Here is a 27,145-nt window from a genome sequence, read left to right as displayed (position 1 = left end):
GCAGAACAAAAATCAGAGCTGGGGAAAAAAAAAATCAAATCAAATCACACCAAACAAACCCACCTCTCTGCGAGCTCCCTGCCTCCCTCAGACGGGTGGGGGACACTGGGGCCAGGGGCTCCCGGTGCCTTCTGCCACCCGCCGGCCCCAGCAGGCACCCGCGCTGCCCTCCGGGGCATAGCGAGGGAAGGCAAGAAGGAAGAGCGAGGCGAGTCTGGAGCCGTGAAAATCCTTGTTTTCTCTCTGAGGTAGGGAGCTGTGGGGCAAACAGAAGCAGCCAGGTGCTTCTAACATGATGTTTGTCAAACAATCTGATTTCAAGCTTCACTGGAGTAGTCCCTCAGCAGCTGCTTTAATCTACCGCAGCACTTCTCCCCCGCAGCAGGCTGCCTTCCCCTCGTCCCTCCTCGTGCTTCCAGCGGGACGGCGATCCCCCGGGCGCAGAGACCTCCGCCCCGGCCAGCAGCAGCTCACCTCGTGAGCCTCAGCCACATCACAAGCCGAGCAGGACCGGGATTCAACCAGAGGCTTCCCGGCTACGAGAGGAAAAGGGTGGCTTAGCCTCTTGCAGGTGCCAGCACGGCCCTCGGCGCAGAGGTGGGTGTCAGCGAAGGTGGCCTCTTCCCTCTGGGCTGGGGAGGAAAATATCTCATCCATCAGCCCGGTCATTAGTGCCACCAGAGCTGGTGTTGTGTTGTGACACCGTAAGGCACTCACCCTTCTCCTCATCGTCGCTTATTTCTTCTCCTTCCGAGGTGATGAGAAACATAATGCGTGCTCCTCAGCTACAGCACTAACAGGTGTAGAAGGGACCTAGGAAGCAGGAGCCCTTGCCTTTGGGGATCCCGCTGCTTTAGGAGCCTGGCTCACCCGAAATGCCACTCTCCAGCACCAGTAACGCCATCCTTTCCCCCAGACTTCCGTTCTCCCTCCTGCCCACGTTTCCACTCCAAGTATATTTAATTGTTCACCCATTTCTGCCTGTCAGCTCCTGATGCTAGGGACCTAACAGCTACGGGATGGTCTTTCCGACAGAAAATGTTAAAAAAACATCTTCTATCATGTCAGAAAAATGGATTGCTGCTTTTACTTGCTACCAAGGGGCACCAATTAACTGAGTAAATGCTAAATGCCTAGAACCAGGAGGCACAACTGTGCTGCAAGTGCCAGTTAGGAAACAATATCAAGAAGCTGCCAAATTGCACAGCAGAGGCGCCTGCACGCCGGTGCGGCACGGGAAGGCAAAGGCAAAGCCTTGCCCGGGGGCTTGCAAAGGACTGCGGATGGCAAGGTAGGTGGGACATGGGAAGCTGGGCTCGCAGCGAGCTGGGGAACAGAGGGGAAAAGCAGCAGCAGAACAAAACCACCGTGGAGAGGAGAGGAGGGAGAGGAGGGCAGCACGGGCAGAGCGGTGAATGCGGACCTTCACCGAAAGCCCCTCGCACCTCCAGCAACCGGAGCGGCTGTGGGCACCCGTGCACGGGGCCGCAATTCCCCGGGGCCACCCTGCTCTGAGTGCAGCTCCCCGACCCCAGGGAGCCGCGGGGAGGCAGAGCAGAAGGCAGACAACATCTCAGCTCGCATCTTAGCCAGGTCGGCGTCCCCATCAGCAAGAGCCACCGCCGCCGCTGACACTAATTGGCTGTCTCGCTGCCGTGCCGCGGAGGTGACGAGGAGCCGAGAGGCCTCCCCCTTCCCCGGTCCCCTCAGGTCACGGCGAGGAGCCCCGGCGGGAGCTGGCGGTGCCACGGTGCTGGCTCCGCAAATAAAGAGCATCGCTATCTGGAGCTGTCGAGCCTGCGTCACTCACTGCAAGGAGCGGGGGGGGAAGACGGCTACCAGCTTAAACCAGATTTCGCTGGTAGGAGCACCACCACAATCCGGGCTCGCGGGGACTTCACAAGGGAACCCGAAACGTTACGAGCTGCGCTCGCCGCCGCCGTTCCCTCGTTCGGCTCGGGAGCACGGCAATTAGCACGCGCGTGTGTGTTTGCACGAGGCTGCAGTGCAAACAGGTACCACAAACGGAGCGAGGAAGCAAGCCTGGTGTTTGAAGCTCAGAGCGGCAGCTAATTGCCAAAAATCATCGCACAAGTGAGGCTGGAGCAGAGGAAAGAATCACTTTCTGGGAGGGAGAGGGGGGCAGGGAATTAAGCACACACACACCCAGGAAGAATTAACGCTGCTCGCGCGAAATGCACTTCCCCGGTTCCGTGAGAAATGTGACATAACGTTAGTACCTCGCCTGCAATTACTGGCACTTGTTTAGCATGGCAGGGCACGGCACTGCCACCGGGCTCGCTCCTCTCTGCTCCCAATTAGCATGCCAAGTGCTCCAGCCGCACACATGGGCTCGCGGGTCAGGGATTGGCGCGGCGGAGCGGCAGGCAGCTCCCTGCCCTCCAATGAGGGAGCGAGCGCCGGCGCTGGAAAGCTCCGGCTCCCCTCATTGTACATCCTCCCATCCCTATCACGCTCCTTTCCTCCACTCCTCCAGGGTCTCTGGAGGCAGTGATAAAAACCGCAAGCTCCCCCTCTCTCTCTCAGCTGGTCTCATTCACGGCTCATGGCAGCCCCAGTTTCCTCTGGGGACTCACTAATGAAGACGGCCAACGTTAATCTCTTTCCCCCTCCCTGACGGGTCGATTTATAGTTCCACGGAGAGTCCTGGATTGCAGCCAGAGGGCTTGACACATTCTTCTTGTTCCAAGACGGAAGGGGGGGAGAGACCGGCTTGCGTGCACACACACACACACACACACACACAGAGAGAAGACACACGCGCATTTATGATCTGGATGGAGCTGGAAGATGCGGCTGGGAAGCCTGTTTACCTGTTCCGAAACAGCAACCGAAGGGAACGGTAACCAACCGTGCCTTTGTGTCTGCACGTGTGCTCCCAACACCTCCGTGTTTCCATAGCACCCCTTTCAGCCCGAAGACCCCGAATCGCAGGGATCACTCCCTCGTCGCTGGGATGAAATAAAGCATGGGTTGTGTGCCAGCAGCATTACCCGTGAGTCATTAGGAGAGGAAGCAAATGATAACTTCTCCAGGATAAGCGGCAGGGGGAGGGGAAGGGGAAATTTTAGATGGGCAGAAAGTAATGAACTGGAATCGGGCCAGGACGCTGAGGTTATTTTCCCCTAATCTGGTGAAAAGTGCAGGGGGATCTTTAACAAACCATGGATCGAGGCCTCGGCTTTGCATCCCATCCGGGAGAGGCTCTGGTGGCAGCGCGGCTTCCCGGAGCACCACCAGCCACGGGGTCACCCGGAGAGACACACGCACCTGGGAGCCTGCACCTCCCTCTGCGGCGCCGAGCGGAGTCCCTCGGACCCGCAAGTCCGAAGCTGCCGCCTCCAGGGGACCTAGAGGGAAGGGAAGACTCGGATTTTTTACTACCGTTATCATTATTTTACCACCACCTCTTCCTCCCTGGCGCCGTCTGATCTTTCCCCGCATGGCAGCCGCCGCGTCCCCCCGCTCGGCGCTCCTCGTGCGGGTCCCTGCCCGGCCGCGCACCTGCCTCGCCGGCGATGACAGAGCGGCTCTGCTAACGGGGTCAGGCAGTGAGCTACTGCCGCCGAGCCGCGGGGGAGCACACAGCGCTGCCTCTGTTCCTGGCAGGCCCATACATTACCTCCTCGCCCCCGCCCCGCAGGAGCCCAGCGGCAGATTTAAAAGGGGGCACTGTCAAGTCGCGCCGGGCCCGTGATCTCGCACGCGGAGAAACGGCCTTGGCCAAGCTCGGTGCGAGCACGCTCCCGTCCCGTCTTTAAGCGATCTTGAAGGTTTCAATTGCTGAGCTGTAAACCGCAATGCAAAAAAGCACAGACAAATAGATCAGATCAGATATGAGACTGCCCAGACACCGAGCTCCACTTGCCAAGCTGACTGCAGAGCGAAAATAGAAATGCTCGCTGCACATAATTACAGTATTTTACATTTCCACTGCACTTTCCGTCCTGAAGGATCCCAAAGTGCACACACATGTGCATGCGTGTGCGTACGGAGAGGCAGGACACTGGGAAAACCCACTTGCTTGTGAAAGAGACCAAGGAATCACGGTCCAGTAATAACAGCTTGCACCGAACCAAAGCTTTCATTAACGCGCACACACACACGCGCGCTCACAGAAAATCATTATAATGGGAAACGAGACCAAGCCAAGCCACAGCAATCTGTAGATCAGCAGCTCCAGCACTTCTGCTGCTGCTCTGAGTTTCCCCCAAAACAGATTAGAAACTGAGCTTTTATTAGCTCTCGCCCTCTGCTTCCCAGCAAAGCCCAAGGTGCCAATTCCACTTTGCTACTACAGGGCAGGGGCAGCTCCGCAGCCGGCAGTCCCCAGCCTTTCCTTCTCCTGGTGGAGAGCGCTTTGCAGCCCCTAGGAACACATCTTCCAGCCCCACAGGTCACCACAGCCCTGTTTTACAGCTGGCAAAGCATCCAAACAGGAGCAGCAAAGCCAGCAGGCTGCTGCCCTGAGCACTCCTCTGCTCTTCTCCCCTGACAAAAGAGCCAAATTCAGGTACAAAGACCTTTTCTCCACTTGCACGCCACCCAGGATGCTCTGAGTGTGGATTAAAAGGACCAGGGAAAAAAAAAAAGAAGGCTGATAGGCAAGCAGGAGCAGAGACCTGACACTGGCAGAAACCTCCAGCTTTATCAGGAGGCTGAGAAGCAGGGGAGGAAAGAGCAGGCTCCAACTTCAGCCTCATCCTGGGATGCCGGGTCGCTCCCACACGTCTGTGGCAAGTCAGTTTTGTCCTCAACACATTAAAGATCTCACAGCCATCCTAAACTCCCATCTGAGCACAGAGGTGTCAGTGCAATGCAATCGAGGATAGCACACAACTACCTGTCCGGGAAAGAGCTCGCTGGCCGGCAGCCTTAGCCCTTACACGAGCACGAGGCTGACACACGCTCCTGATGCCCCTCCGCTCGCTCAGCAGTGCTGCAGCCACGGCCGAGGCTCAGCAGACGACCAGCACGTGCCCTTCTCAACAGAGATTTTGGGGAAGAAAGAGATTTTGTCAAGGACACTGCAGCAACGCCCTCCCCACTACTTAGGGAAACAGCTATGGGATTGTTAATGTCCAGAGAGGACTCAAGGTTTTAATAAGGTCACATCTGAAAGAGCCCCACATAATAAGCTGCATGGAAGTCAATTTATCGACCACAGCACACGGGGCTAAGTCAGGCCTGCCGGGATTCGAAGTTGTGGTTGCAGGGCGCATAGGTAATTCATACCTGATGCTCGAGGCCAGCCCCTCTGGCTACAAACGGGAGACCAAGGTGATTGGTTAAATTTCATTTAGTTTAATAGCCCGGTACATTATTCAGGAACGCGAGGAAGGGCCTGCTTAAAATCTGCTCTTGCTTTTGACAATGTCACTCCAGCAGCAGCTCCGTGAGCGGGGAGCCAGCCGCTGCTCAGCCCCCACGAGCCAGGGGACACAACTCATGAGACTGCCAGAGCTGACCTTAAAATAATCCTAAAAATTAAGAACAGGTGAAGACTACCTGTGATTTTGTGATTTGTTTTTTTGTTTGGTTGGTTTGGGGATTTTATTTTTAAAAGCACTACATAAAGAACTACAAAAACAACAACAGAAGGATGGCCATTTCCTTTACCTGCCCTGTCTTTCCCATCTAGAGATACGAGGTTTTTCTAGGCTGAACAGCTATCACAATCAGAGGACCAAGAAATGATGATGTCCTTAACGGCAAGAAACTGAAAGCCGTGATGTTGAAAGAAAATGGGATTTTATTCAGCCCCTGACAAATTCTGGTTGGTCTTCACGTACTTTTACTAGTACCTATATAAAGACTTTTATTTATTCAGTTGTTTTAATCTGAAGACAGCCAGTAGACAGAAAACTCTCTTACCTACAATTAAAGCATTAGAGCTCACAGAAACATCCGTTATACCTCAGCAGCACTTCTCTAACTAAAAGAAAAAAACAAAACACAGAGCACACATTACTCTTTATTGGAGACTTAGATACATCAGGCTTGATGACAGTACCATTTTTTAAATCCATCATGGCCGGGTTGGGGGGAAATAAATTGGTACAAGCCCCACGTGAAACAAACTCTTTTTGGGTCATCTTTAAAACTAATCTGGACACTGCACTAGAAAGTACACTTAAGGAGACAAACAAAAACCTCCCAACTGTTTTATAATCATATTATCAGTCCAAGAGGCTTGAGTAAAAATAATACTCTGTGACCATATTAGTTGCCTGTTATTGTTGGCTACTCAAGGAAAGTAGGGCTCCAACAATCCAGAATTTACAGGGCTGGGAGCCTGGTGGGTCTCTGGGTTTGATTTTGTGCCAATTCACATTCACTCATGCTCTCGAATAAGTCACGATGCCGTCAGCAACTTCAGCCCAGCTGGAAAACTGGGTTAAGAAAGCAGTGGACGCCTGCAGAAAACTAGGGCTTGCCTGCACGGGGACCCGCAAGGAAGTCACGCTGAAGTTCTTTAAGCAGGTGGGTCAGATGGCATTAAAACCCTGAGTGGACAGATTCACACAGAATGCGAATGCATCCCTGCTACAACTACTAGGTTTTCCCGAAATCAGCTGAAAGTTAATTAAAATCTAAGTACGGGTACGGTCAGAGCGGCAAAGCACTGCGGTCAGCGCAGGCTACCAAGCTGCCGTCCTCTCCGTCGGATGCTGGTGGCTCACCATATGTGCTTCCAGCCTTCTGCGACGCACGGGAGCTGTCGGGCTCCTCAGAGATCTCCCACAAACTGTTTTTGTGCTACTCACAATCCGAGGGGACGCTCTGGCTCGGAGTCAGCAATCTGGTACGTTGGCAGGGGCGGGCTACAAAGGACGTCCCTCGAGTTGCCAGTCTAGCACCATCCCCTGGCACCAAAATTAGACAGACAGCCAAATTTTTAATTTCCCCCCCCAAATATAAAGACAAATGCAGCTGCTGGGGTCCTGCCTCAGGAACACCCGGAGATGTGGCCACCAGGACAGGGCAGCTAAGTGACAGCAGGACGTTTTCCAGCACCACGGGCACGTGAAGGAGAAGAGGCCTGGAGGGAAGGTGCCCGCGGCCCAGCAGGCCCCCTCCCTCCCCAGCCCCTGCCCCCAGCGTAAACCCTTTTGTTTCTCCTCAGAAAAGCAGCAATTATGGCGGGAAAAGCTCTCCCCCGCTGGAGGTACCACCGCCTCAGACGGTCGCTCTCCTGACGCTGGCAGGCGGTGGAACATTCCGGAACGCAAGGAAGATTTGGGGAGGGGGTGGAAGAAGGCACCCAGGATCCAATCTCCTCCCTCCCGCGGCCAGCCCCCCTCTCTGTCCAGCAGATCCCATCCGTACCATCAGGATTTCGGTGACATTTTCCTCCAGCCCCCCTCACGCCGCCTCTCCGGGCCGAGCGCAGCCGAGGGTGCAGGAGGACACGGCCCTGCTCCGCTTCCCTCGCGGGCTGGACAAATAAGTCTTCAGCTAGCCACATGCAAGCCATTAAAAATATATTAACATACCCAGCAGGGGCTGTCACTTTTTCTTTTCTCCCCCCCCCCCCCCCCCCACTCCCCTTTCCTTAAATGCGGAGAAGGAAGAAATCTTGCCACAGTAACAAGAGGTTTTCATCAAGTCTCATTACCTCGAGCACAGCCGCGCACCACAGCCCCCACAGAGAACAGCCCTGGGCTCCCGCTGTCATTAAAGGAACGAAGATCTTAAACAAAAATTAAAGCCAGGACAGCACGGAGCTGGGAGCGCACAGGCGGGGAAGGCAGGGACGGGTGCGTGAGGGCAGAGCGGAGGAGCCGGCGAGGAGGGACACGGAGCCCCTCGTGGCAGCGGGGCAGGGACATGTGGGGTTTCGTGCTGGCACCCAGGGCCACGCTGCATTTCCCAGATTAACACAGCGACACAGCAGCAACGTGGCAGCAATGCAGCCGGGTGCTGTTTTGGGACAAGGGCTTGAAGGATGGGAGGCGGCGACTCAGCATTAAACCCAGGGATTTCTAAGCCAGAGGGGTGTTTGTCGGAGGGCTTTCAAGGCAAAGCGTCCTTACCCTTAAAGTGTTGTTTCTCAAGTATCTCTCTGGGCTAAGCGGCTTTCCTCGCCGCCCCAACTGCTTTAATCCACACCAACCCCCTGCTCCGGGCCAGCGCGGGGCAGCGCATTCATCTGGCTGCACGGGCACCGCTGAACGAGCGGCTCAGGAGCTGGAGCAGGGGCTGCCAGGAGAAACATGCATAAAAGTGCACCCCCAGAGCCCCCAGGCTCGCCACCTCGCCCCGGGAGAGCAAGGCAGGGTGCACAGACCCCACAGGAACAGAGGGCAGGGAGGCGGGATGCTTCGCTAGTGACTAACTGGAAAGAGGTGACCCGAGCTGAACAGGATGTAAAAATAAAGTCTGGTGACAGCGTGGCCGTGTTTTATGCACCTCCAGCTGAGACATAAGTTTATTTCCCCCTTGGGAACGGGGAAGGCAAAAACGATCTCTCTGGAGGAAGCAGCAGAACAAGGGAAAGCAGAGCTGTGCAGAAGAGCCACATAAGTAAAGCACAGCTGAAAGGTGCTCATCCTGAGCAGCAAGGAGGAGGACGGCAAGCTGAGGAGCGGGGACTGCACGTGGGCACCACAGAAATAACTCCCAGCAGAGCAGTGAGGGGCAGGAGGGAGCCAGGAGACGAACCGGGTGACACAGAGACGGGATGGGGATGCAGAGAGACCGGCCTGCGGCAGGGGAAGGCACCAGGGGAAGCAGTGAGGAAGCTACTTCAGATCTCTGAAGTTTATAACCGATCCAGCTGTGAATGGTTTAACAGGTCATCGTCTGCACAGCCCATGCACCCCCCAGCTCTGCAGTAATTACATCCATTCTGTACACAGACAGACACATCACATAATGAGGTCTCCCGATATCACAGAGGCACACAGGAGGGTAAGCAAAATGTCTGACCGTACTAGGAACAGGTCAGAAACAGCTCCGATTTGAGAGCGATGCGATACCAATCAGATATACCCACCTCTGCAGCACCGAAACCCGTTCTACTCATCCTGCCTTGGAAAGGGCATGTGAGGAACCAAAGGACTTCAGGAAGTGGCAACAAAGAAAGAGGTTTTGGAAGACAGCAAGTGAAGTTCACAGGTGTAAAACAACATCTGTGTGCTAAAGAGGGGGGAGAAAAAGTATGTAAAAAATAAATAAATCTAGTGCAAGCAGACTATTACTACAGAGAATGGTTGTGGCGCTGTGGGCCCTCCCCAGGAAGCCCATCCATCCTCTCCCAGCCAGCCACCACAACCTGATGGTTCCACCCCTGGCACAGAGAGCACGGCAGACTCTTCTCCTACTCGTCCCAAAGCCAACGAGCTCCACCACCGAGCCTCACGGTTGGCACCCCTACAGCCTCGCCACGGAACGGCTTGGCTGGGTGACGCTCTGACCCACTTCAACACAGGCAGCACAAACACCGTGGTGTAAAAGAGACACAGAGCCCTGCTTTAACATAACGGCAGGGATATGCTGGTGTCTCAGCCGGGCTCTGGAGTTTGACAGCAATGCAATTAGGTCAGGGGAGAGCTGTGTTGTAACAGATTCCTTGGACTTGGCTCCATCCAAGGTAGACACACACATGAATGCTGCATCAGCTTGTACTCGCTGCCTTGCCAGCAGCCTCCATTCTTGAAATCCTGCTCCAGGAGGCTAGCATGCCTCGCGTTGTGACCCAGGCCCTTGATGTGGGTTCCCAGCTCCATGCTTCTGTGACTGTCTGTGGAAGCGGTGCTCGGGACGGCGGGGATGCAGCCAGGGAGCGCTGCCTGCCGCCGACACAGGCAGCAATGCCTGCGGGAGGAGGAGGAGGCAGCGGGCAGACACCACCAGATGCCCCACTCAGGAGCAACACCCACCTAAATCCCCTCCGTGTCCCTAAAGCATCCTCCCACCCACCCCAGGCTCTGCCAGCGCTGCCTCCTGCAAGGCTGCCCCACAAACTGCATCATGTTAGCCTGGGCCACGTCACGCAGTGGACGGGATGGGTCTTTTGACCCTACATCAGGTCACCGAGGTGTTTTATGCTACCGTCCTACCAACATATTTTTTTTTTAAATAGGGGAAAGATCAGCTTGGGTTTTGAACTGTACAGTTTCACAGGAATCCATACTATGCCCACATTTAAACCTAGCAGAACACTATCTCTTTTTTTTTTTTTAATTTGGGGAGGGGCAGGGAAGGAGGTGTTAAGAACATCGCAAAGTTCAAAATTAATGTCTCAACTTGTAACACACTTCCCCCTCTCCCACAACACTGGTTGCAGGAGCTACCCACGGGCTCACACTACTCACGAAGCTCCATATGGTTCTGCTTCCCTTCATTTTGCCTCAGCCTGACACACTCTGGCACTGCTCAGGTTTTCCTGGTCCTTGGGAAACCGGAGAGATTCCAACAACTCCAGCTTCTCCTTCCTTTGTTTTGACAACGCTTCCACTGTGCCATCTATGAAAAACCTATTGTTACGGCGAAGCACAGAGGTAAATTTGTTTGAACACCACCAGCACTGTGGAATTTTTCACACAATGTTTAGTATTGTTAACAATTATTTACATTGCATTAGCGTTAAAGGACCTCAGCAATATCAGGATCCCTTCCACTCAGCACAACGTACGCATCCAGCAACAACTGCCTGCGCCTGACTAGCATGATATAGCAAAGATATTTTATTTGAGACAGAACGGCTTCAAAATGGAGTGCCATTTTAAAGCACCCCTAAGTTCACAACAGTTTGTACAATTATCACAAACCACTCAAAGAAAGGCTCCAGCATACCCAGGGAGTACCATGTACTCACCATAACTCAGCAAGTGCTTTTTGCAGCTCCCTTCTACACTCAGTCATGAAGGATATAGATCATTACAGCCTCCAGCTATAGAGCTTTAGCTCATGGAGTAGCAGCTCACACTTTCAGCTCTGGAGATCCCCAGTTCAATCTGCTGCATGTCAGCCAAGAGGGCAGCTGTCATATAATTACAGCCACAACTTTGCATGTGAAAAAAGTAGGGAGAGCGAACAGAGATCTTATTATAGAATTCTGGTTGCAACCTGCTGAACAGCTCCCTATTTAAAGTAACTTCTCGTAAAGAGGAGGGAGAAAAAAGGAAGAAAAAGAGAAAAAAAAACAAAACACTCTTCCATTCAGCTTCCCCATTTTCTGTTTTGCAGAAGAAATCAGTGCTGCTTTGCAAAAAAGTCCTTTGTTACAAATGCACAGGTATTTTAGATGAAGTACACAAGTGCAGAGCCAGGAGTGAGGCTCTACCCCCTTATCAACTGGAAAAAAAGAAAAAAAAAAAATCTCATTGCTGAAACCATCTGAAGTCCAAGACAACATCTTAGTTTCTTTCTGAGCTATCACCATTCACCAGCAGCCAAGCCAATTGGATTTGCAATTTAAGTATTCTAATTTAGGTTCAAGAAATCTTAACTTAGTTACGTCTTGTTTTCTTCAAACTGAACATACAAGCTCTCAGGAAGACTTAATACAGAGAATCTGGGAGGAGGGTATTTTTGAACTACAAAGGTACAAACTACGGCAAAAAATTCAAATCTCAAATGAAAAGGTATTTTAATGAGCCCAACACAAAACAATTAGACCAAGTTTCTTCTTATCCATTAATCTTTCCGCAGATCCTGCTGCACACACACAGCAATTTTTGAGCCAAACTTCTCTCCAAGCCAAGATGTTCAAAAACGGAATTTTAAACAATGCAATCCAGTAAAAAAAAAAATAAAAAACTAAAAACATTCATTTTTCCCCAACAATTATTCTAGAAATCTGTGTGTCTTCAGCCAAACTGTTTCAGGTTTAAGATACGCCTCAAATTCTTTGCAGAACATTCTCCTCTGCTAGAAAGTCCCGTCCATCCGTCAGTCCATCCGCAGCGCAGAAACCAAGTCACCGATTCCTTGCAGTGAATCAACAATCTTGGACCACCATCAGATCAGAGCTGATTCTCCCACTTCTTGCAAACTACTCACCTGCTTGCTACATACCTCTCCAAGGAAACTGCTCTGCCCCAAACTGCTCAGCACCTGCAGGAATACTTGCTGGAACACCAATCAACCAGTGCACGCACACTACACCTTCAAAACCCCCCAAAATACAGCACAGCCCTTCCAACGGGATGTGAAGGAGAAGTGCCCAGCAGACCATCGAGCTGAAATGCGTTCAGGCAACAGCTAACACAAAGCAAAAGGCTGCAACACTGAACTCCAGAATGCAGCACAAGCACAGACGTGCTAGCAGTTTGTATGTGAACCGACCAAATCCTCTGGTGACATCCTCTCATCAGCCTCGTTTCTGAAGACCTGTTTGCATTGTGCTCAGAGTCCTCTGCTCCTCGCCTCAAGCAAGACCCGCTCAGGAAACACACAAGCCCTCTGACCATCTCCCTCCCTTTAAAAAAAGAGCGAGGGGGAGAATCAAGGACACGAAGCCCAGTTTTGAAGGAAGCTATGTGCGTGCAGCATAGAAACATTTGGGATTGATTGCACACACATGCACAGCAAAACCCTGGCTGGATTCATCACCCAGGAGGGACCCATAAAGGCGTCACCTCTCCCTCACCGTCTGCAAGCAGGCAAAGCTCACCAGCATCTGAACCACCCTTGCTGCAGAGTCCAATGTAAGCAGTACAACTGGACGCAGAGATCACTGAAACGAGACACCGCCAGGCTATTTTCTGGTATTATTTCTGTAAATTTAGCACTGCTAAAAGGTTCCAGATAGACGCTCTCTGGAGACTGAAAGCCTTTGCCTACCCTGAGAAGATATGCAGAGAGAATTGCAGCAAAGCAGAGACACGCTTTTCTCATCTCCCCCAGCCTGCCGAGGCTGAAAGGACTGACAACAGTCCAAAATGAGGGACACACATAAATTATTAATATTGCACTCGTAGTCTCACTGTTGCCGTGACAGTCTAAAGACTTAAGAGAGGCAGGCCCTGCAGGGAAATATTACATTACTTCAAAATCATTCATTCAGGAAGCTTACATACCGAGGAGGAGAGAATCATTCTGCAGCGAGCTCTATCGAAACCCTGTTTTAAGACCCTTCCTTTCTGAGGCAAAAGGAATTTCAACGAGAATGGGAAAGCAACACGGAACACCAGGAACTCTGCATTTCAAGCGAGTGCCACGGGAGAGACGTTATTTCCAGACACAAACCCTAACACGCTTCTCCTTCCTGACCAGGGCAGCCCACCCTGCTTCTGAGAGCTGGAGGAGTGTTTTGTCTCTGCAGCCACTCTGCTGAGACAGCCGAGCGCCGTGCCAGTCGGGGATAATGGGCACTGCACGCTACCACGTGGAAGGGAGCCAAAAAGCCACTTTGGTTTGCTGCTCGGGCTGGAGGGACCCCATGCTGTAAGCGCGCGAGGCTCCGGCTTCCCGTTCTCCCAGACCTTTTATCTCCTTCCAGGTTTCACGCTCTACCTGCTGCCACAGCAGCCAACAACCTGTAAAGCAGCGTATAAAAAGATGCGGCTTCCTACAGATGGCTTTCTCCTTCCTCTCCCCTGTTGCAAGGAGAATGGCTTATGGAGGGGTATTGGTCCATTTTACATTGATTTCTAGAACTGGGACAAATGAACTGAACTTTGACATTTTTTTTTTCCAAAAAGCTAAATTATTTTTATCTCTTAGTAACCAGAATAGATTTGCTTTTCATTTAAAGCACAAAAATTCCCTCCAACAATATTTGAAATTTTTTCTTTGCCAAAACCCCAGGAAGATTCAAGCTTACTGATCGCAGTTTGAAAATTAGATGCACGACATTACTCCATACCAAGAAAAAAGAGAAAGCAGCAATTTTTCCAACAATAAAGTAATCCATTTTAAAAGCTAGCATTTTCCAGTAAAAATCCCTGCTTTAAAAAACAAAACCCAAAAAAAAAAAATAACAAGAAGGTTTTCAGTAACTCTAAACAATGATGGGAGGAAAGAAGAAACGGATCCTACCCCCAGCTGGATGGCATTCCTCTCTTCGGGCGCAATGTGGTAGCATCTGACTGACACATCCGATCCATTCCAAAACTCCAGGCGATGTTTTAATCATCAATGGGCAGAATCCTATTAATTTTCAGGGAAAAAAAAACAAACAACAGAATAGAATATGGAGACAGGACACAGAGCACCTGGCATTTGTCTAGCAGATCCAGCTGATGTAGCTAGGTCTGTAATTACCAACAGATTAAAGAATTAGTTGGTGGCAGAAATTGCCATCTACCAGTGCAAGCCCCTTCCTTCCCTCCGCCCTCTTTCTGCCACCTCAGCCCAACCCGGGCTCCCACCACGGCATGAAACATCAGTCCCGTACCAAGGGGAACAAAATAGGAAGAGGGGAAGGGGTGGGAAGAGACAAAACACGGCAAATAGGGATGGCACAGGAGCCCATCGGCATGCAAGCAAGAGAGTGTGCTGGCTCCTGCGGTGGCAGAAAAGGGGAGATGAGGCAGGAGGGGGCAGGAGAGAGGATGTGAGAGGCGAAGGTTCGAGTGGTCCCTGAGCTCGGGGGCAAGGAATGGCAGCAGGCAGTGCAGAGCGAGCCCCAGCACGCATGAGGAGCTCAGCCCTCAGGAGCAGTGGCACGCCAGGCGATCCTCCTGCCAGGTGCCTGCTGCAATTAGCACTTCCATCAGCAGTGGGCTTGCTAAGGGAAAGGCAGCGGGAGCCCGCCACGTTAAACGAGGCTTCCCAGCCTGCCCGTGAATTCGTTTTGCTACCAGCCAAACCTAGACCCAGCAACATCAACCACTCCTGCTCTGAAACAAGCCCCCACTAACAGCCTTGCACCAGCTTCACCTCAGTGCTGATGAGCACCGCAAGCCCTCAGGACCAGCCACGGTACGAGGCAGCACAACCCCAGGAGGGATTTTCCTGTTCCAACACTGCAGGACAGCCTGCCGGCCCCACCGGGGCTGTATGGCTGCAGCTCACACGTCCATTAGGATCTGTGGAGCACAAGGCGCCATGCCCAGCCCGACTGCCTCTGCGAGCAGCCCCGCCGGCCTGCCAGCAGGCCCTGAACCCTGGGACTTCAGCGGGGAGAGCACGAGCCTCTGCCTCACACGCTAAATAATTAAACTCTGTGGGAGCAGCAGCAGGCTCGTAAAACTCGTACACAGACCGAGCCAGCCATTAATGGGGGTCAAAGATGAACGCGCTCTCTCTCTGTCTCTCCTTTTTTTTTTTTTTTTAAAGTGTGCTTTGATGCATGGGGAGAGCGGTGAGAGGAGATGTTCATTACCCTCTCCGGTACCCGACACGTTTTTCCTGACTGCCGACACCTCCTCCTCCTCCTGGCACCCCGTGCTGCGGGCAGTCACCCCCCAGACAGCCGGGGACCACCAGAAGCTGTGTGCTGAGGTGACACCGCTAGGGCAGCGAGGGACCAGTCCATGCCACCAACAAGGCCTGGCCTTCACGAGGATGCCTCTGGCTGGATTTAGAGGGTGCCAAAGGCGGCACCTCCCGTGTGTTTGGGCATGGAGGAGGCCGGTCGCACCCGCTGGGACCTCAGCCTGGGCTCAGCGCTAGGAGCTGCCCCGGGGAGGTCGCGGGGAAGGACATGGAAGTCCCCCCACGGGCAGGAAAGGCTGTTTGAGAGAAGGTCGCAGGACCACAGCACACCCTGCCCCGCCGGGCCCTAAAACACAAACAGATGCACTTGAGCGCCCCACACGCGCTGCTCTGTTCAGACATTTCACGGCGAGCTCTGCTCTGCCCACGTCTTTTACATTTTGCTTCAGCCCCCTGACTGCAGCCCCCACCAGCTCTCCCCCGAGGAGGAGCAGCCTGGGGCTGGAAGCAGCTCACCCGCCCGCAGGGCACTGTGCGCCCGGAGGAGCTCCAGCAGGAATCCCCTTCACAAGGCCAGCGAGGCGATAGCACCAGAAGGGCTTTGTGAGGGAACAGGATGACGGGGAAGAACGGGAAGAGCCCAGAGCCTAAGGAAAAGCTCATGTCGAGGCAAAAACACCCGCCTGCGGGGCAAGGCTACACCCAGTCCCCAGCCTCCCGGGCTGCTGAGGCACCCGCTGACTCAAAGCAGGGCGCAGGTGTGCCGTGGCCTGGATCCTTCTGGAGAGAAACCTCTGGGATCGCTGCTAGCGCGCCGAGAAAGCAGCTGGTGTAGCAGCCCTTAGCGGGCACGAAGGCCTGCAGCAGAGCAAAGCCAGCTTTTATTTATAATTTATAAGCAGCACTGAGAGACGCCTGGGCTTTAAGGTCATAGCACCTTCCTCCAGCAAACCCTAACACTTGCGCTTTCAGAGAGCTCACAGACCACAGAAGCCCTCATACCTCCCAGCACGGCAAGAGCAGCAGCTGCGACTCCCATTATTCCTGGAAATATGAGGGGAAATGGCTCAGGCTTTCCAGCCTCGGCTCCCCTTCCCTCCTGCCCTCTGGCTACAAGAGCCACAGTCGGCACCCAGGGCGCTCAACAGGACACTTTGCAGGGGGCCGAGCTCAAAATGGCAGTCAGCAACGAGCAGGGCGGTGAGAAAGTCCAAGAGAAACTGCAAGGTAAAAACAAGCGCCTTGTGTTACACGAAATGACTCCATCGCGTGGTTAGATCCATCACCCCATACGCTGGGTCACGGCGGTGCCGCATGAGCACGCTGCTATTATCTGTTTGCAATCACATCTCGCTCGGTCTTTCTGCTTAATGCACGAAGAGCAGGGCTAATCAGATTCACTCCTTCTCTCTGCTTAATGTCTTCAGGTCCCAGGCAGGCTCTGCGCTGCTTCAGGTGATGCTCAACTAACACTAGCCAGGAGCATGCAGTGCAAAAGAAGATGGAACTACCTATTAATTTTAGCCCTTCTTTCCACCTATTATGGCTGAAATTCCTTCTACACTTGAAGCTTCGCAAACAAGAGTCAGGAAATTCCCATTTCCCTCTCTACACCACACCCGGCTCATGCATGAACTCCCTCCTCCAAGCTGCTCCTCCAGTGATATCTGGGCAATTAATTACAGCACAGACCTAGCGGGCTTTCCTCTCACCCTCAGGGACAGCTTTTTTTAGGCATTTCCTGGCTGGGAACCACCACAGAAGGATGTCTTCTGCTGGCACCGTAACACCCTCTCTTTGCTATCTACCCGAAGTGGCCGCCGCGTGCTCTCCTCCCTCTGTTCCCCCAACACTATTTGATTACTGCAGTCTTGCACGTGAGCTCTAAGACACCCTCAGCATTTCCAAAGCGAGGACACGGCAGCTTCAAACACGGCTGCTCCTCTCCTGCATTTTGCCACCATGTGCAAGGCAACTGGAGCATTGCTGGAGTCAGCTGCGGTGCCTTCACCTGCACCAGAGCAACCACCGGAACCACAGAGGCCCAAAACTGGACAGATATGATGAAAACTCAGCAGAAAGATGCAGGAGAAGGCTGGCATGCAGAAACACCCATGATCACGAGCCAGGCTGAGCAGCACCAGAGAGTCACCCATGACAAGTACAATGGAAAGATTTGCCAGAACAGCAACAAAAATCAGCAAGTATTTACAAGAGATGAGAAAGAGATGTAGGTGGAAGGCAAAAGTGCCAGGATACATATCTCTATCCAGAAGGTATAAAAAAAACAAAAAAAAACAAAAAACAACAGACTGCAGAGATGAAGGCACAAGCAGCCTCCACACCTGCACACAACCCCCACCCGATACCCACTGCATCAGCCAGATCAATGGCAGCTCCTAAGACCCCAAATATCCAGCTCCTTCACCAGCATCTTCCCCGAGTCTGCACGCAAGGGGGTGGAAGAAAAACATACCTCGCAATGAGGTTACTTACAGCGTTTTCTCTGCTGCCCCACTCCTCTAAATGTGGGGTGGGGTTTTTTTGTTTGTTCTTAATTGTGCAGCTGGCTTACGAGCGTGTCAGATTTATAAAAATATATCCTTGAAAACAAAGGCACTCTGTGCTCAGCATATCCAGTGGCACCATTATTTGATATCAATACACTGCTTCTTTCCTTTATTCATTCCATCCCTGGAACAAACCCACTGTAACAGCCACCCAGTGTATAATCTTCCCATGTAAAGCAACGCAACCCCACAATAATCCTTCTCTTCCCATAATGTCTTCAAATTCCAATGAGAAGAATTTTAGGCTTAAATGCTTAAAGAAAAAAAAAAAAAAAAAGAAAACAGCAGCAGGAAACAAGTCTTTAACAACTCTCAAGTTGGAGCAAATTCCCCCATCCCTCCCTATTTCTGTTAGGAAATGGCCGCACAAACATCTCCAACATGTGCAACACACCAGTTGCAACCTGTCCCTCCTTCAGTCGGTCCATGCACACATGGGCACCCTGCACCCTGCTGCTTTTGGCAAACAACTCTTTAGTGGCATCATCTTCACCTCCACACTTTATAAAATTCAGTAGACGGACACGTATCTGCTCCTTTAGTCATAAAGCAATCACCAAAGGCCACGAGGCGCCTCCATCTCACCTCCCCAACGCGCGCCCTGACCCGCGCTGTTCCCCTGCTAAGTACACACGTGGGCCACACATGCCGCTTCCCTGCCATCAGTGAGGGATGAGGCAGAAACACCAAAAACAAAAGCAAAGCTGAGGCAGAAATACTGTTCGCATCATTCAGTGGAAGCAAAGTTCTCCTTGGCCCCTTCCCAAGGAGCTTTGCCTACTGCCCTACACATACACGTGCAGCCCAGCTGCATCCCCTGCTGCTACCAAAGCCCCGTGCTGAAGGAACCCCGCCGAGGTCACCCAAGCAGGCTGATGTCTGAGCTTCTGCTCACCCCTGGTTTCATCCCCAGAGCACGACAACACTGTTCTGAGCTGCCTCAGCAGCATCGCGCGAGGCTTTCCCAGTACCTGCTGGCGCCTGAAAATGATTAGAGCCTCTGGGGCAACCATGGTTGATGTTTGAAAGATGGAGGGGTGTTTTTCTGGCAGCGTGGTACCCATCTGCAGACCTGGCTCACCACAGACGTGCAGAAAGCTCTCCAGACATCACCCTGCCCTTGCCATTCATCCCAGACCTCAGGGACTGCCTGGTCCCACCAGCTCTGCCTGAGCAGCACCATCGCCACACACAGTGATGCTCTTCCACAGCCCACGGCTGCCCTCTCCTAGGGGAGGGCTACAGCTACTGTTCTCTAAGCCCTCTCATATCCTTAGGCTCTGTCTGTTAGCAACTACCCTAACAGCAGCGGGCTCTTCTCCTGGGGAGGTGGTGAAACTCAACCTTTTCCTGTTCCCTTTGGAAAGCACAGCTTGGAAATGGGATCAGCATCTGGAAGCACACACGAGTTGATCCCAGAGAAAGAATGAGAGGAGCGAGGGGAAGGGAGGGAGCAGAAGGAAGATTGAGGGCGAGGTTTCACATTACAGCTGAACCAGGCTAACAGTTCACCGCTGCCAAAAGAGGGGGGCCCCACTTCCACCTTTCTTTCATTCCCTACTTTTCACTTCTGGCAACACAAATCTCGCCCCTCCCTCACAGCAGCTCTGGTACTAGCCTGAACCTGGTGAGCAGGTTCAGCTCTTTTTTTTTTTTTTTTTTTCCTAAATATTTTCAGCCAAGTCAGGTTTCTGAAAGCTGCACAAACTAAACCCGTGCAGCACCAGAGCAGCACAAGGCAAGGCACGACCACCCCTCCTGGACAGAGCCAGCAACCAGCCTGGTTCAGCCACAGCAACAAAACCCACCCTGCCCTGCACGAAGCTGTGGTGCCACCAGGCAAGGACACCAGCCAGCACAACAGAAGCGGTCGAGTCACAAAGCCTGCAATAGATATGTTTGCTAATAACCCTAAAACATGAAGTTTTACCTGTTACTAGGCTCTACCTACCAGTAGCGTTCCTGAACTGGATGGCGAAGGCAGCCATGAAGGTAAAAGACTGACATTAAAACTGAGCAGACCCAAACCAGATAAAAATATGGGTGGTACTGCAGGATCTCCAATAATAATTCTGCCTCTTTTTAAATTGGGCTCCTAATATCAAACAAGATGGCTGCCTTCATCACTATGCTCAGAAACGTCTGTTTCCATTACAAATTTAACAATTAGTTTCAGGGTGCTTGTGCTAAAGCATTTTTCTTTCCTTCTACATCAGATCAACAAAATAATGCAGTTCTCTTCGATTTAAAAAAAAATAAAATCAAGCTCATATTACTTCAGTCTTTCTTCCCTTCCACCTCCTCAGCTCAATTACTAAAAGCAATTTACAGACAATAAATGCAACTTCACAGCTGCTTGTATGAAGCATTCCCTTTATTTTATAGATGAGGAGGATACAGTCTACACAGAAATTAATATCAGCGAGGTCTGCTTCAAAGCTGGGTAAGGAAGAGGAGCAGACAGACCCTTAAAGAACACAGATCATGCCTGCATGCCAGTAAAACCAGCAATGAAGGGTTAGGGATGTCACCAGTGGGATGTCAATTCCTTAACCTATCTGCTGAGGTGCAGCAACAAATAAAAGCCTGCTTTGGGGTGCTGCCTTTTGGTTTTATTCAGTTTTTATTAGGTTCATGCACAATGGCCAGGAGCAGAGGATTTGCAGCTAGAAACTCTGTGTGTATTGCTTTGCCAGCGGAAATACACCAGCCAGAAGAGAGCCCAGCGCTTCGTCACGGCCTCACGGGCTTCCACAGGACCTGGGCCTGCTGCTAAAATCGCCACCCGCGACTTGGAAAAAGCGCTGGGAGTAGCACCGCCAAAGAGAGGAAAAAAAAAATAAAAAGCAGAGGCACTCTTGTGAGGCTAACTGCTCCTTCAGGTGTAATAACCACACACGGCCAGCTCGCCTCCCTCCACAGCTCCACGCACAGGCCAGCGGCGGCCTCAGTCACCTGCACAGGCCTCAGGGGTCTCGGCGCTGTGACAGAGCAGGGCACCGGTGCCAGAGGCAAAAGCAGTGTTAATTTTGGCACTCCTTAATCACGTTTGCTAGCAAACCTAACACTGCCGGGTCAGTAAATCCACCCTCCTCCATCCACCCCAGCGGTCCTGTCTTGACACCTTCCCCTCTTCAGCCAACAGCTACGAGTTTCCATATCCCTGACTGACACGGGCTGGTTTTTGTACAACCACAGCCCTTGGAAAACTGATTTAGGATTAAATTCGTTTCTAGCCTGCATATGAATGCCAAGCATGCTTAAACCAATGGGGCACTGGGGGCTTCTCTACTTGACTAGCTTAAAACCAGAAGCCGTATCGTGCACGCATCAAAGAACAGATAGGTGTCAAGAAGGCCCAAAAACCAACTGAAATAAAGCCGACACAAGAGATTTGGAAGTGTAAGATCTCTCACACAGGGAGAGCTGGTAAATGTCAACCCATTTCTATCACGGCTGCCATTTCCTGCATTTTCACTGCAGCAAGTACAGAAGTTGGTGCCTATTCCACCCGGTCCCACAACGCCATCGCAGCCCAGCACTACCGTGGAAAGCGGCTGCGAAGATGCAGCCGCTGCAGGAGGCACCTGCCCCAGCAAGGACTCCACACACAGACATCACAGCCTGTGTGCCCCTTCCAGACATGGCCTGGGGTGCCCACACTACCCCAGCAAGCCCCAAGACCTCCCAGCAGCTGCAGAACAGGAGAGATGGCCTGCTGGAGTACAAACCTCCATGACCAGACCCCCATGTCCAGACCTCCACAACTGGACCTCCTCGACAACCACCATCCCATCCCCTCAACCTCCAGCCAGGCCCCAGCACCCTTCCTTCTCCCAAACTCTTCCAAAGGGGATGGACCGGAGGAGGTAGGATGGGCTCAGGCTGAGAATTTCATTTCTGAGCCCGGGAGATCTGCGGCAGAGACTGAGCCGCTGATATTTTTCTAATATAAGGAACATATAAGATGCCTAGAATTTGATAGCTGCTTTTTAATTAAATTGAAATAAGTAAATCACAGCCCGTTGCCATGGAGAATGAACAGACACAGCCTCTTGACTCCAGGGCAGGATCAAGCAGGAGAGGCAGACAAGGCTGTGAAATTAAAAACACCTATTTTAAAGCAAATGGTCTTGATAATTAGCAAAAAATGTGGCATAGGGAAATAATATAACCATATGGCAGGAAGTGGTTTTCAAGGTGAACTACAAAGCTGTTTTAAATAAATGAATAAACTGCTGGAGCTGCTGGGTCACTCGCAGAACCATACACGCAGGATTAGACGTCATTTAAAAAAATATACAAAAAAAAAAAAGTAATTAGCTCTTCTTTTCACTTTCCTGCCTATAGTCTACAACTGTGTTTGTTCTTATTTTTAAGGACTTGTTTCAAGCGATTAACGTTTGCACCTATTTGCAGCTACCAGCGAGCCGTCAAACTCGCGCATTTTCAAAAGCCTTGCAGCTCACCCTGAAGCGAGAACCAAGTTTGTAGGATATAAAACCTTTTATCTCTTCCTCGGTGTCATTACACAATCCCAGCCAGGTCATCCGACACTAATAACCGCTCCCGAAGCCGCGCGTCTCCGCTATGACTTCTGCGACAGAGAGCGATCCCGGGGGGGCCACGCACACCACGCACCGGACCCCGCGATGCCCCGCTGCAGAAGTGGAGCTCGGAGGGATGGGAAGGCTGAGCACAGCATCCCCCCTGCTCCTGCCCACTGCCAGCTCACCCTTCAAGGGCTTGAAGACAGGGCTGGAGAGTTTGCACCGCTCCTCTACCACCTCTGCAGGCAGGCTGTCTCCGGGCCGTCGTCCCTGCCCTTTCAAGCCCCTTCTGGCCTGCCCAGATATGAAAGGCGCACAGCCAGAGGCTCCCTCATTACCTTTCTGAGCCCAGACAGAGCAAACCTGAGCGAGGCTGTCTTGCAGTTTCCAGCGAGCATATGGCCAAAGTGCATCAAATTCACAATAGCTTAAAAATACTTGAAATAAATTCTACCCGATGACTCAGTTTCAAAAATGTACTGTGCTTTTTTTTTTTTTTTTTTTTTTTTAAAGGGAAGGGACAGACAAACTAATCTTCACTTCAAACCTCTCGCCCCGTCTAGGGGAAAAACCAACCTTTCCTCCTTATTTTGTAAGGACACAAGCTGGCAGCCACAGCCATTAGTCTTCCATGGCAGCTAATGACCCACACGAAGCAAACTGTCAGGATCCCAGTCCAGGCCCTTGTGGCACAGCTGCTTACATTAAAAACAGTCATATTTTCAGTGCTAATCAGCAGAAGCTGAGCTGGCTATTGACACATTCTCCCCTGGTCCATCCCTCCCCCCCGACCAAGAAACAGCCTGCAGAGGGAAGGGAGCCAGGATAGGTACTGTAGATAAAGAAGGGCTGGGGGAAAAAAACAAGCCTTCACAATCAGTATTCCCTGCTCACCGTTTTGCCCCAAGTTTGGAGCATTTACTGCTATAACTGAAGTCACACTGGGTAAGATTTGTAGCTTCCATTACAAATAAACTCGAGGCCCAAGCCTGCACGAAGAAGTGCATAACCCTGCACATCGGGGCCACCCTGCAGAGTGCTGCTGAGGACCCCAGAGCCACCCCAAGCAAGTCCCAGAGCATGGGCAGCACGAAGTGGCCAGCTCTCAGTCCCCGAGCGCTGGACGCCCTGGCCCTGAACAGGGCAGCATCAGCAGGGCTTGGTCCTGCCCTCGGAGGCACTGGGCACGCAGGGGACAGCGGTGGCTTGCTCCTCCTCGCCCCTTAGCTTCGCTTGTTTTGAATTCTGATTTAAAGAGCGTTAGTTAGCACCAGCACGGCCAGCCCAGCGCCTTCCCCTGGAAGGGAGCCGCGGTTTCTCCCCGGTCCCCACAAGCCAAGATAAGCGCTGGAAGGAAGCCACCGTCCCAGGGGCACTCCCAGCTGGACGGAGCCGGGGCACGCGGCCGCCCCGCGCACGAGGAAGATGCTGGCCGAGCTCAGGCGTGGATTATTTCAGTATCACGGCAGCGAGGGTCACGGGCCGAGGAGGAAATGGAAAAAGGAGAACGACAACACCACCACCACCACCACCAACAAGCAGCCGGCCTCCGACGCCAGCTCCGGCCGCGCCACTGTCTCCGCTCCCAGCAGGGTCTCCGGCCCCGAGCCTTTGTCGCCGGAGGACGGCGTCACCCGCGTGTCACCCACGGGCACCGTCCACAACTTCCAGTCACGGTCCCGGCGGGCACGTCCGTCCCAGGGAAAAGGCAGCCGGTGCCGGGACGGTGCCTTAGCAGGACGTGGGATCACCCCAACGCTCATCCCAAAAGGTCAGGGTGGGCTGGGGGGCATGCGGGGAGGGGGCAGCGAGGCACGGGGCTGCACGGCGCTCGCCATAAAGCATCCACGGGTGGGGAAGGAAGCAAGCGGCGGAGCAAGGGGGCCGGGACACCCACGGAGCCCGTGGCCGAGGCACCCCACAGCGCGCGTGGGGCCCCCATAGATATGGGGGATATGGGGGATATGGGGGATACGGTTGGGGGGGGGATGGTTTCGCGGCTGCCCTCCCCAAACCCACAACAAACCCAGGGAGGGGGGGGTGGAAGGGAAGGGAATAAAAAGTCACCTCCCGCGGGGGGAAGGGGGGGACCCGCCCCCGCCCCCGGCCCCAGACCCGTCCCCGCCGCCCCCGTCCCCGTCCCCCCGCTCACCTGGCGGGGCCGCCCCTCACCGTGCCATGGCGGCACGGCCCGGCCCGGCCCGGCCCGCGGGGCTCCCGGCTCCCGGCTCCCGGCTCTTTGTTGCGCGGCGGGGAGCGGGGCACGGATCCTCTCACGTCATGTGACCCGCCGGGGGTGTCGGCTTTTTTTTTTTTTTTTCTTTCCCTTTTTTTTTTTTTTTTTTTTTAGCTTTATTTATTTATTATTTATTTCTCCCCTCCTTCCCTCCCTCCCTCCCCGCCCGCCCTTCGAGGTGGCTGCCGGCGGTGGAGGAGGAGCGGCGGGCGGGGAGGGTCCCGCGGCGGGGCCGCGGAGCGCAGCGGGGCTCGGGGGCGGGCTCCGGCGGCGGGGCAGGGCCGGGCCCGGCCCCGTGCCTCAGGGCCTGGCGCCGCTCCCCCGGCCGGGCCGGGTGGCAGAGCCCCGGGGGAGTTGCTCGCCCTTGTGCCGGCTCCTTTTTTTTGTGTGTGTGTGATTTTGGAGAGGGGGGTTGGGGGTCGGGGGGTTTGGGGTTTGGGGCTCCTCTGCGGCTCCCCGCGCCCCAAAAGGCCGGCGTGCCCAAAGCACAGCGCGCTGCCAAGCACACGGGGAGCACGCGCTGCGTGTTCAGATAGACACAGCTCAGAAAAATGGGAACCCTTCATCGAGTACAGCCACAGACACAACGAGCAGCTTCCCCTCAGCTCCATCCCCGTGGCTGCAGTTACACCAAGGCCAGCTTTCTAGGCACCACAACACGGCACCCCACGAGCCAGAGCCTCTGCCAGAGCTCTCAGGCCCTAAAACCACCCCAGTAAAGCTGAGGGGCTCAGCGGCCCCCCAAAGCACACCAAGGAGCTGTGAGACTTGGCCAGCCCTGCCAAGACTCCTCCACCTGCTCCGAGGGGAGCGCTGGTTGCTCTGCCAGCAAGGTCACGCTTTGGCACAACGCCTACGTGCCTACTGCGATAAAGGCGCAACAGCAGCCAGAGCACTTTTAGAAAGTCCTTTTTTTCAGGGAATCAAATTTTATGTGGTGTTTGTCCAATGCGACCAGTGTTAAAAAGGTCTGGCAAAGTCTCTGACCACATCAGCTCGCTGCCAATTTGCTTTTCTGCTCTTAATTTTAGAGTCTACTGTAACATTCCCCCCTCCCGCGACCACATTTCCCTGATAGCGATAGTATTACATGTTAAAATCCACACATAAATTAATCTTTTAAATGGCGATCTCCATTTGAAAGATTTTTTCCCCACTGCCTCTCCTCCTAACCTTCAGCCTCTCCCTTTCCCAGCTCATTACAGGAAGCAAATCTGCAGATGAAAACATGAAATAGAACCAGATCCCGCCAGAGCATCAAACATGAAATACGCCAGCGCCGCTCCACAGACGGCATAATCAATGCCCTCCTTCCCACAGCAAAACCACCGAAATTCTTTGTTCCTGCGCATAGCCGTCCCAAATCTCTACAGCTCATCACTTCCTTCAGCAGATGAGATACCCCCCCCAGAAACCATGTGAGTGAAAACGAGTAATTGCCAGCTTAGAATGAGTGCGCACAGGCAGCCAATAAAGGACAGAAACACAAGCTCATCATTAGCAGAATGTTGTGTCGGAAAATAACAACCCTCGCCCCTCAATCCTTATCCCAAAGGAGACCTGCAAAATACTCCCAGAAGATAAATCTCATAATTTAAACTTGTCAGCCCCTGGATACTAAAACTCATGGGTTTAACAGAGGTGTTGCTTTCCTAGCCCACTGCAGCCTCCCTGCTGACCTCTCCCATTGTAACCCACACAAACAACCCTTTCTTTGCTAGTGGTCCAGCAGAGAACTAGCAGCTTGTCAGTCACTGCTGCTCACACCCTTTTGCACTCCATAGGTGCTCCTTTTTTTTTTCTCAAGTGGTCAAATTGATTAATATAATTAGATTAAACTAAGAGCAATTGCATCTAGCCTGTAGTTAGCTTGAATTTTGCTGCTTTCTGTCAGGTCTGATAAAGAGACCCTGAGCCCAAAAGCTTGTTTGCTTTTTCCAGTTATATCAGTTGATCTAATAAAAGATATTACCTTTCTCCACAAACCTTGCTTCCCTAGGATCTTCAGACCGTCACAGCTACAACAACAACACTTTTACTGTCTTGCCTGCTCTGATTCTTCCAGATTCTCTTATCTATAAAATAGAATAAGATAAAACATATTCTGTATCGATTCTTATGCTGTTTTCACAACCATAATATTCAAGTACCTTCTAGGACTACATTAACTAATCAACTGTCACGTGTGGGGTTTGTTTTTCTTTGTCTCATTCTCTCTCCCCAGGAAGAAAATGATGCACAGAGCAGTGTTTTGGTTTTGTGACTTCCTTTTCTTTCCCTCCTCTATTCTTGTTGCTCTGCATTTGTACCAGAGAAAATGAGGCTGATGGCAATTTCTGTGATAGACCTTATTTCCCAGGGAAGTTAATTTCAGAGTGTTGAGCCACCCGTAGAAAGATGTCTCCTGCACAAAGGAACATTATAATATGTCATTCCCA

At 52.6% G+C, this 27,145-nt stretch overlaps 2 protein-coding genes across 2 annotated transcripts in view; one reads left to right on the top strand and one right to left on the bottom strand.

Moving 5' to 3' along the window:
• Window positions 1-24,782, bottom strand: part of TCF20 (transcription factor 20) — a 112,549-nt gene extending 87,767 nt beyond the window's left edge. The window contains exons 1-2 of the mRNA XM_084523294.1: window positions 24,624-24,782; window positions 14,011-14,121 (exon numbers count right to left, since the gene is read on the bottom strand). The gene's annotated coding sequence lies outside the window, so the exon portion shown is untranslated. The remainder of the gene's footprint in view (window positions 1-14,010; window positions 14,122-24,623) is intronic.
• On the top strand, window positions 23,753-26,692 carry LOC311438710 (uncharacterized protein). Its single transcript, XM_084523454.1, has 2 exons — window positions 23,753-24,242; window positions 25,903-26,692. Exons 1-2 carry the CDS (start codon window positions 23,897-23,899, stop codon window positions 25,929-25,931), a joined length of 375 nt encoding a protein of 124 aa, XP_084379580.1. The 5' UTR covers window positions 23,753-23,896; the 3' UTR covers window positions 25,932-26,692.
• The last annotated feature ends 453 nt before the right edge of the window (window positions 26,693-27,145 follow it).

Source organism: Aythya ferina (genome assembly GCF_964211825.1).
Source record: "Aythya ferina genome assembly, chromosome: 1".
NCBI lineage: Eukaryota > Metazoa > Chordata > Aves > Anseriformes > Anatidae > Aythya > Aythya ferina.
The sequence above is the reverse complement of the archived record's forward strand: the minus strand, read 5'-3'. Positions and strand labels throughout refer to the sequence as shown.

Excerpts from the sequence above, each read along its gene's own strand:
- LOC311438710 (XM_084523454.1), top strand. The coding sequence starts at position 23,897 with ATGCTGGCCGAGCTCAGGCGTGGATTATTTCAGTATCACGGCAGCGAG. Across the intron at positions 24,243-25,902 it reads CCCAACGCTCATCCCAAAAG|CTCATTACAGGAAGCAAATC; the intron begins GTCAGGGTGGGC and ends TCCCTTTCCCAG.